This window comes from Anas acuta, chromosome 1 (assembly GCF_963932015.1).
Source record: "Anas acuta chromosome 1, bAnaAcu1.1, whole genome shotgun sequence".
Taxonomy (NCBI): Eukaryota; Metazoa; Chordata; class Aves; order Anseriformes; family Anatidae; genus Anas; species Anas acuta.
The window spans coordinates 183,776,898-183,787,503 of record NC_088979.1 but is presented as its reverse complement, the minus strand read 5'-3'; the positions used below and the strand labels follow the sequence as shown (position 1 = coordinate 183,787,503).

Here is a 10,606-nt window from a genome sequence, read left to right as displayed (position 1 = left end):
AATTAGAGCGTACCCACTTAGTCATTGTCAAGCCCTGCAGAGCTGTGCAAGGTACAGCGCATGCTGGCAACCACCATTTCAGCAACGAAGATAAGGGCAGACGCAAAATGTTCCAATTTATGCAAATTAAAACATTTTTATGGAAAATAAATAAGCTTGATTTATTTTACTGAATGGTTCTTGACGCATTATCTCCCCAACTCTGAATTAGCAGCCTTTCGATCAGATGCATCTTGTTGTTATATGGTGATGTATGCAAAAGGAAGGGCTGCAGTTCTGCTTTGTGGTTTGCTGGCTTGCCACTGATCAGCTCTGACAGCTGAGCAGAGAGGAGGCTCTGCCTGTGCCTGCCTCCAAACGTGAGAATGCAGAAGCCACGACTGGGTGCAGGGACAGGGGAGTATGGAAGAAGCAGGAATTTATGGTTCGTCTGTCTCACAGGTTGCTTGAGTGATTCTACAACAGGTCAGGCCACAGAGATCACAGAATGGTTTGGGTTGGAAGGAATCAAAAAGACCACCTGGTTCAACCCCCCTGCCATGGGCAGGGACACCTCCCACCAGCCCAGGTTGCTCAAAGCCCCATCCAGCCTGGCCGTGAACACTTCCAGGGATGGGGCATCCACAGCTTCTCTGGACAACCTCTTCCAGTGCCTCACCACCCTCACAGTAAAGGATTTATTCTGAATATCTTATCTAAAACTATGTCTTTCAATTTAAAACCACTCCCCCTTGTCCCATCACTACACTCCCTGGTAGTCTCCCCCCAGCTTTCCTGTAGGCCGCCTTTAGGTACGGAAAGGCTGCAATGGTCTGCAAGGTCTCCCCAGAGCCTTCTCCTCTCCAGGCTGAACAACCCCAGCTTTCTCAGCCCGTCTTTGTAGGAGAGGTGATCCAGCCCTCTGATCATCCTTGTGGCTCTGCTCTGGACCCGCTCTAACAGGTCTATGACTTTCTTGTGCTGGAGGCCCCAGAGCTGGATACAGCACTGTGGGTGCAATCTCACAGGAGAGGAGCAGAGGGGGAGAATCACTTCCCTTAACCTTCAGGCCACTCTTCTTCTGATGCAGCCAAGGATATGGGTGGCTTTTTGCAGATATTCTGGAACATGTTGAAAATAAATTTCCTCAGCTCTGGGGATGAGGAAACCAACACCATCAGTTTGGCCTGTGTTTCTCCAGTCATTTTTCCTACTAATACCAAATGAAAGTAGTCTCAGGATGAGCTGGTTTTCCTTGCTTACATCTGTATTTAAAGCTGTGAAAAGCTGGCTGCTCCTGAAGAAAGCAGCTGCAGTGAAGCTGCAGATGAGACTCACTGCCTTTGCTGCTAAATATAAGTGAAAACAAAAACTGTGCTGAGGTGCAGGACCAACTGAAGAGAGCTCACATGTGCTGTACTCCTTTTTTTGATTCAGCATCTGTTCTTACTTGCTTTGATTTAATTCTGAGAGTTTTCTGGAGGCATTCATTTCCATGGAAACCTTTGAATAAAAGTTTCCTTCTCTCTTTTTGTTTTCAGATTAAGATCGGAGAGCCACAGCCACAGCCCAGCAACACTGGGATATTCTTTGTCCCCCTTTCCACAGGGCCTGAAGAATCCAAGAAACACTTTGGGCTGAATCTGTAAGCTTCCTTTTGAATCTGACTATACTCAGCAGTTGCTCTGCTTGGGTTTACCTTGGGCAGGCACTTCATTTGGCACAGCAAAATGGGGACGGCAGCATGCATGGAAGTTTTAAGTGCATCTTAACTAATAAAAAAAGGCAATGCCCCATTCCTACAAGCAAAACAAGTTTAATGGATTGTTCCTAAAATTCCCCACCAAACTACTGGCTTGAAACCTTATATAGCTCTGGCAATTGCTCGGTGACATTCTAATGTCCTAATTCTTAGGCATTAGGATAGCAGAACTGAAGAGAAAGGATTTTTAAATCTATTTCTCTTTCAGATCTCATTAAGTGATCACTACCAAAATGAGATAACCCATAGTGAAGCTGTTCATTTCTAAGAATATACCCTTAGGCAGTGTAATTGCCAAGGAAGGCGTGTAACAGCGAAGTTAGAGCTTTCTGTTCAGCGCTGCTTTTACCTGATTATCCAGGGAAAGTTAGCTTTTATAACTTTTTACTATAATTATATTAAAAAAAAAGAAAAGAAACCCCACAACTTACCTCATCATAGTATTTGTTAGTGTACTGGTAGAGTTGGTGTAGAGCCACGAGTGTGTTTAAGGAATCGGTATGTGCCTGTTAAACAACACACGTAAGCAACAAACATCAAAATTTCATCACAACTGAAAGTTACACACATGCATGACTGCCGCATACAGCACACAGTCCCATTGTCAAATTCAAGCTCTGCATCCTGTAACTCTTGCTAAGTGATGCTGGGGCAGAAAAAGGGGTGAGAAAACTTTTGTTTGGTGATTTTTAGATCTAGCTTTTCCCACTGGTGTTTTTCTGGCCTGTCTGCAGCTCTAGCACAGGAGGTGGAAAGTATTTTGAACTTTGAATGTCAAACCACAGATTACAGCTGTAACATCTGTTAACAACATGGGTACGTATAACTAAAGCATTCAGTCAGTACAATCTACATATTGCTGAGATACTAAACATTGGTTCTGTCACTGCCATGTCTGTTTGAAATCATTTCTTCAGCTCTGTAACTGTTTGAAATTATTCACACCTCACTATAGGGAAGGTGTAACTCATCGAGATAGTAAGCACATGTACATTTGGAAAAAGCCATTTGAATCATGACGATGGAAAGGGGGGTGGGGGGAAAGAAAGGGAGAAAGAGAGGAGAGGGACTTCCAATGATGCAAGAAATAACCCTTCCATTACCTCTCCTTTCATTCTCCCCATGACATTTAACTTGTGTAGCAAATGTGCTCTGACTGTCTAAACAGATGTTTCTCATTCAAATGTATAGGATTCAACTAGAGAGCTATGCCTTTATTTTTTTAAATTAGTTAAGAAAATGAAGAATTGCAAAATACTGCTACTGGCACAAATGATTATCCAAGTTGTAAACAAGCAGAGAAACAATCCATCTTTCTTTTTCCTACAATAGTCACTTCCAGAGCAGGTCAAAATTTGCAGTGTTCCATCAGTCCTTTCCTACTTCTGTCATAATTTGCAATGTAAACAGAAAGGATCAACATATTCTGCTGATTTTAAAACATTCCTTTGATTTCATTTTTAATGACCAAACATTTTAATTTTACATACATCTCAATTTTTATAATAAATAAAATGAACTGGAAAATGAAATGTCACTGCAGATGAGTTTCATAGTGACTGAATGAAAGTAGAAACATCCTCATGAGGACGTTAATCTGCAAAATGTTAGGTCCTAAGGGCACTGAAATAAACAAATCACAAGAATTCCCCAAACATCCTTGTACTACTAGGACTCTTAAAATAAATTAGGCAAATGAGCAAACCAGCCAGTACATACAGTATCTCATTGCTCAGGCTAAACACTTTCCTTTCAGATTGGCGAGGCCTTCTGCAGGTTCTCTGGGTTAAATCGAGTGCTTTGAAGGCACAAGCCTGCTCTAGCTAAGCTGAGCAGCACAGCAGACAGGCTTTTTCAAGAATGAAGCAGGTTTTGTAGTGTCTTTGCTCCCCGAGTCTAAAACCAGAGCCCCCAGCTACCAATCAACCCCCTCTGCTCTCCTCCATCACAGGTAACCCCCAGTAACCTATACTGTGAAAAGAAGAAGTGCCTATCGAGCAGGCATATGATGAGCTTCTTGTGTGCAGTGTAAAGCAGAAGTATTATCCTCATACAGACAGCTCTAAAATGCACTATATGTAACGCGTGCGACTTCCTTTCATTTCTGGAGTCAAATTGTTGCTGTGATAGCAGTCTGAATTCAACCACCACTTGTTATCAGCATGATCAATGCTAAAAACCCTCTCTATGCTGTGAAGAGAAAACACCTTTCAGCAGTGTTGTAATTTTTCCACAATGGATGTGAAAAAATTCAAACACTTTGCTCTGGCACCTACATCACTCAGAGAGATTCGTGACGATAGCCATTCTTGGTTCCATTCAATAATCAACACTTCAAAAGGCTAAAAAGCACTACACTAAGCAGGAGTCTTTCAGAGATGTATTAAATAACTCATTTGATGCTTCAACATGCAATAAACCCACTTGTCGAGTTAGAATGAGAAGGCAAACAGTGCTATACTTGGCTTCAATTTCAGGACAAGGAAACTTAATTTATTCTTACCCTAGAAATCTCTGCTAAATGGGTATTCATATCTTGGTCACTAACTGGCACCATCTGACGAATGCCTTTGTAGTAACTGCAACAAATTAAAACAAACTGTCAGTTGGTGAAATACACAAAATTTTCATTTTGCATTTATTTTAAACATGCTTCCTAATTGTGCAGGAGATGTTCCACCACAACAGACCAATGATTCATTTAGTCATGCTGTCTCCCAGCAGTCATTAGTACTTGATACCCTTGCAAGAAAGGCAAATCACACCTGATTGCACAGGACCACAACACAGGAAAGAAATCTGTTTATAATCCAGCTGATGATTATTTCATGTCTTCAAACTTTTGAAGTCATCAGCTGGGAAGAGTTGAGTCCTGTAGCAGACCTTCAGTGGTACTGACAGAATTCCCAAATCAGTAAATGTTGAAGTTAGAGTCTGAATAGAAAAAATGTCTTTGTGAAAATGTTTTCAGGATTTGATCCCTATTCAGTTATGGAAGTGCGGTGCTGGATAGACAGATCATGGGTAAGAACAGCTGTCATGCAGAACAGCATTGTGTTCTTTCCCAGATAACTGTCCATCTGCTGGCATAGACATGGACACACATTGGGTCACAACGTCACTCCATGTCAACACTGTGAACACCACTGACAAGGGAATGTTTTAATGTTCAGGTGTAAAATATTTAACATTTGGCAGTTGACTTCAACTGTGTCAGCATTCACTTTTCCTGTTACTAAGTACATTTACAAAGGCTTAAAACCCTAACAGCTCTCAATCAGCATGAAAAAAGTCTCTTTATACTTACTCTTCCACCATTTTCTTATAGTTAGAGATTTCTTTTGCGTAAAGTAATTTATTACTTGGAGAATCCTGAAAAAATGTAATAGAGAGAAACTTGGTTGATTTATGAATGTCTCTAAGAAAAAAGCACGAAGTCAAGAACTCAAGATCAAGCCTTCCTAATCACATGCACTCGAGTTTTGTGGATATTAACATTCTGATGCTTACTATTAATATTATTAACATTTACTTTGGTACATGGGTGGGATTATTTGTCCTAAAAAGATGAAGTTTACATACGGCACTATTTGTCAAGTTTGACAAATATATCAATGGAGGATGATTCTAAATTACGGTGGACGTGAAATAACTATTTCTTAAACTTGTTTTTTATAAAAGCAGTTGATATTTTCTGCTTTTTAGGAACTCAGTTGGCAGACTACACAGTAACAATGACATGCTCACCAACCTGCTAAGTGGTGAAATGCTAACTTCATTATAAAACCAAAAGGAAACTATCAATGCTGTATCTTCTTAGAGAATGGGTATTGTTTTAGGACAATGCCCCGTGTCTTGTCAGGCATGAAAATAGTCAAGATGTAGAATGCAAATCACTTACTCTGCTTAATTTGTGCTCTGTTCTCGTGCAAGCATCCATGAAAGTCTGTGCAATGACTGACAAGGAAGCATCCACTACTTCGTGAACATGAACATCAAAGATGAAATGGGGATTTTTCAGTATGTTTACCCAGAATCTAAGAGGCAAGCTGCAAAGCAAGGAAAAAGGTAAGAAAAAAAACCTTTTACACAATAAATGTTATACAACAAGCAAAGCACATGAAATTAAATATGGATTTTGCGTTTTGATCTTCTCACTGCAGTGAAACTTAATTTTATATTTCAACAATTACCCAAGCTATCTTTTGTCTGGTTTTCATGTCTGGAAACGAAGCCTTTGTATCTCTCACAGAGAAATGAGAAAAGCTTATTTGAGAAGAATCCTAAGTGTCCCCAAACAGCAAGAGAAGATGTCTGAGTGGTTAGAAAAACTACCTGAGTAACATTTTATTAGATTTTGTGCTTTGACAGGTAAATCTAGTCTCTTTTGCTTCTTGCTTTCCTATTCTCTGAGGAAAGATGAAAAGCAAAGAGGTAAATCTGCCAACGGTTATCCCATAAGTAGGTATCATTTTTTGCAACTTCCAGACTTACAGGGAATCCTTTTGATCATATGAACATATTATTTCAATTAAAATGATTCTGAGAATTACAAATGAAATTTACTTTGATTAGTGGTAAGAGTAACAGAACATACCTGGGAACCACGGTCTCATTTCCCTGCAATGTAATTATTACTCTGTTCATACCTGTTTGTTTTCCAGATGTGAATGGTATCTTCATCCTTGATGTCATGTTTTTCTGCTTGTTCATCAAGAAAATCAAAGAAGTATTTCACAGCTGGTGGCACCACATGGTTTGAGTTGAGCACACTATGAAAGAAGTTATCTACAAACTGCTGAAGTGTTCCCTAAAAGTGAATTTAAGAGAAATTTGCATTACAAGCTGAACTGAGTGCTATCCTAGACCCTTTTTTCCTTCAGTCCAGTTGCAGTTACTGAAGGTCATCAATGCTGAGTGCCAGGTGATGCAGGGTGCCAAGTGACAAAAAAACAAACAACCAACTTCTTAATGAATTGGCTTTGCAAACAGCCCAAACAATAAAAAACTTCTAGAGAACAACTTTATGTTCTAGTCTGAAAGGCTCCGACTTCATCCATTATCATCATGCGGTTAACATGGAAAGCTGTGCTTTCTGCCTGACTAAAGCAGCAGAACCTGGTTCCTACAATAGATTTACAATTCAAGCTCATTGTACACATAAATAATTGCTAAAAATTTTGTAATTGTTTTGCAGCTTCCGAGCTCTAGAGCATCATGCACCACTACAACATAGACTGAGAGGAAGAAGCACCAGTGACCATTTGACCTGTTGAGCAGGGGAAAGCACTTGGGTCTCATCAGATGCCCATCCTGGTCCAGCTCCATGAGCTCCACCAAATGTGAAGGATGAAGCATCCCTGGGAGGACTGCATTTTTGTCAGGATCCCTGAACCTGCCAGGACCTTAAAGACCATGACCTCTGAGACTGTCCCTTTGTGAAGGGTGCAGTCTTCTCTTTCTCTTCTTCTCTTTCCCAATGAGAAGATGACCTTGTTGAGGCCACATGCAGTCCATCCCCACTCAGCTGGTTGGCCCTATGGACATGTTTGAAGGGCTGCATCTTCTCTCTCTCCATCACTCCAGCTGCCAGCCCCAAAATGGGGCAGGGACTGAGCCCTAAACCCCTGTGCTGGCAGTGCGGGCAGCGAGGACAGTTCAGGGTCCTGGGCTGTATGGGCAGCTGTGGTACCAGTCATTGCACCTCACCGGCTCTGTACAAGTTAGTAAAGCTCCAGACTGGCAATGATCTACCAACTGACTATTGGGAATAGAAAAGGGATTTGTTAACAGAAGAGAGGGATACATGCATCTTGCTGGCTGCAAGTCTGTGCCATCCATACACAGACTTTCCTTCAGGTCCACTTTCACACTTGGTCAAATGGCCTTAGCTGGAGTCAGGTCACTCCCATTTTCATGAAGAACTTGGTCTTGGTCATTAAGCACATTATCCTAAGCTCCTTCTGCAAGGAGGAATCCTTAGCATAATTATTTTGGTTGTGATCCATTCTGCAGTATAAACACTAAAAATACTCTCAAAGGACTATTACCATTTGAAAACATTTTTACTATTTTTCTAGATAATACTGCAGCACTGGAAACAAAGAATGGGGAAACAAAAGGCTCTGTAGCAGTATGTAAAGCATTTGGTTTAAAATAAAAACCTGCAGAATATTATTTAAACAGGTGGCACAGAAGAGAATATCCATCTTTGTCTTGCAAGAAAAATCCTCATTTAGCTAACTCAGAATTATGGTTCTCAGCTTTCATCTGGAGTTAAAATTTATCTCTTTCCCAGCAATGTTCTTGAGGGCATATTAATCACTTGAAGCTCTGAACACAAGCTTGCATGTACATGACAGAGAAAAATTTTAGCCAAAAGCATGACTAATATTTGCATCATTTTCTTTGGTAACACGTCAAAATCTATAGAGGCACAGTGTAACTGTGACATCTGACCCTTACCTTCACAGACAGAAGTCTTGTCAGGTAGATTTCTGTAATAGCTTTGGTTCTCTCTTTTTCTTTCACACTGCCTCGCTTTGATTTGCCTTCATCAATTTCATCTACTGGCCGAACTAGATGCCAGACCTTATTTTCATCTTCCAGAAGTGCATGCCCTAGGAACAGTAATTGCAATAATTACAAAAAACTCTCCCCTGAAAATAATTATGAAATAATCATGCACATCAGTACCTGTAAGACCCTTGCACTCTATCCTTAACTTACCTTTCTTTTTGCCAAGAAGACCTAGATTACTTAGTTCCCCTCTAACAACCCAAAAACTTAATTTTCATTAATACACAAGTATTGCTTTATGTTACAAGAGGAGCACTGAAGTAGGGTTGTGGCTTGCTTTTGTTAAGAACAAAAAGGAGAGGAAGTAAGTATACAATAAGGAAACTCCTCTTCAGTCGTGCAAGCATAGTATGCATGTTTTTTTGAGATCTACACAGTGAAATACTCTACCCCTTGGTGAACAAGATCAAGCTGCAGAAACTGAGCTAGTTCTGACCCAACAGCCCCCATGGAAAGGACAGTCTTAGCCTGCTCTGGGTACAACACATGGTATTGTAGAAGCTCTGATGAATTTGGCAGTGGGAAATTCACTTGTTCTTCCTTTAAATCCTGAAGTATGTGTTAATATATCTGCTTGGCATAATCCCAAAAAGTCAACAGTGCTTTTCCAGTCGATGTTACTGAATCAGTGCATTTAAAATCATTGATGTTTTAAAAACATGAAAGTTATTTTTCCCATAATTTTTCCCATAAAAATTGTGATTCAGCCCTCTTACACAAATTATTTTGCAATACTGCTCAGTTTTATGCATTAATATATGTGTATAATGTAGCTGAATTACAGTTACTGTGGAGAAATATCAGTTTCTAATTGCACAAATTTTGTCCTTTTAAACTTTTGACCACAGTAGTTTATTAACTAAGTTCCTCAACATCTACATTAAATTAACCAGATGTGTGTTAAATATTTTATATCATAGAAGAAAATAACATTAATATGCAATCTGGCCAAGACAACACTTCCACATGAATCTGTTTCATATATTCTCATGGAAAGCATAAGCTATGCAGGCTTCCGGTGCCTTTACTTCCTTTTGACCAGGTAGATCTTTTAGCCAAGGAAAAATGAGATATTTAATGCTGTTGTCCTTTGGAAGTCCTTAATTTGACTTGGAAGTTCATGTGCATGAAGTAAGAAAGAAATAAAAGCTATCGTTTTATTTCGAAGCAGCTGTGATTTCACAATTGATGCCATTCATAACAACTGTTTGCCAGTGCAGTAAGAACTGCTGATGGGCCTGAAGTTTGAAGTCTCTTTTGCAATGCCTGTTATTTACTCTTGTGAATAAGTGGATGAAATCACACAGTAAGAGAAGAAACTAAACCATGTCAGTTGTTTGGTACACTTCTACTTCCTCCTGTGATTCAAAGGAATTCATCCTCTCTTTGCCCTGCTGATGGTGCGTGGCCTGATTTAACTTTGCAGTAAAGAGAAGAAACCAAGGGGGATTCCACTAAGGTTACTTGCCCTTACATATGGCTTAATTTGGTGTGTTTGTTCAGCAACAGCAGAATTGGCTACTAGTGAAACGATAGCTATTTGATAGGAAAGTAGGGCGTAAAGGGAATACAGCTCAACCGGATGAACTTTTTGCAAAACAAAGATCCCAGTTCATTGCTAAAAATAGCAGCAAGAAAGAGGAAGAGAAATGCAGAAGAGGGGGCAACGAGACGTATTAGCAGCACATTGCTAGGAGGAGACCAGACTTCCGGGAGATAACATCTTCCTAGTGGAAACCTATGGGGCGAAGGAAGTAAAATATAGGGGAGAACATTATCTTTTGTGGTTGTAGTAGCCACAAGATGCATCAAGCTGTACATGGAGAGGACTGCACCCACTGGGTCAAATGCTTCCCCCTGAATGCTTCCTCCTGCCCCTCATGCATTTTTTGGCTGATATAAGATGGCACGAACCAGGTGGGGACATGGCGGAGGCCAGTTGGCTGGTGGTGACCAGCGTGGCCCCCTCCTGCTGCATGGCCTGCAGCAAGCTCGCTCCATCCTCCCCTGAGAACATGCTGCTGCTCCGGGTGGGTGGAGGAAGGGCTGTCCTACACACATCTGCTAATCAGTATTTCTGATCTGCAGCCCTCTGGCTATTCCACATCAGAATAACTGAAAAAAAGAAAGAAAAAAAGCCACTACACCAACCCCTTCACAAAAAAAAACAAAACAGAAAGAAATACCCAGAATAAGTTTTCAACAGAACACGCTACATTGGCTTATAGTTCAGTACAGAAATCCTAGCAAAAAATCATTGAAACCGTTCTCCATCTTGATACAAAT

At 40.5% G+C, this 10,606-nt stretch overlaps 1 protein-coding gene across 8 annotated transcripts in view; it reads right to left on the bottom strand.

The window, feature by feature from the left end:
- The window catches only part of PLXNB2 (plexin B2), a 257,191-nt gene that overhangs the window by 3,256 nt on the left and 243,329 nt on the right, over positions 1-10,606 (bottom strand). For all 8 annotated transcript variants that reach the window (XM_068669637.1, XM_068669631.1, XM_068669632.1 and 5 more), the window contains 6 exons: positions 8,207-8,361; positions 6,391-6,551; positions 5,643-5,790; positions 5,049-5,113; positions 4,245-4,320; positions 2,173-2,247 (listed from right to left, as the gene is read on the bottom strand). In XM_068669637.1, coding sequence (XP_068525738.1) covers positions 2,173-2,247; positions 4,245-4,320; positions 5,049-5,113; positions 5,643-5,790; positions 6,391-6,551; positions 8,207-8,361 — 680 coding nt within the window. The remainder of the gene's footprint in view (positions 1-2,172; positions 2,248-4,244; positions 4,321-5,048; positions 5,114-5,642; positions 5,791-6,390; positions 6,552-8,206; positions 8,362-10,606) is intronic.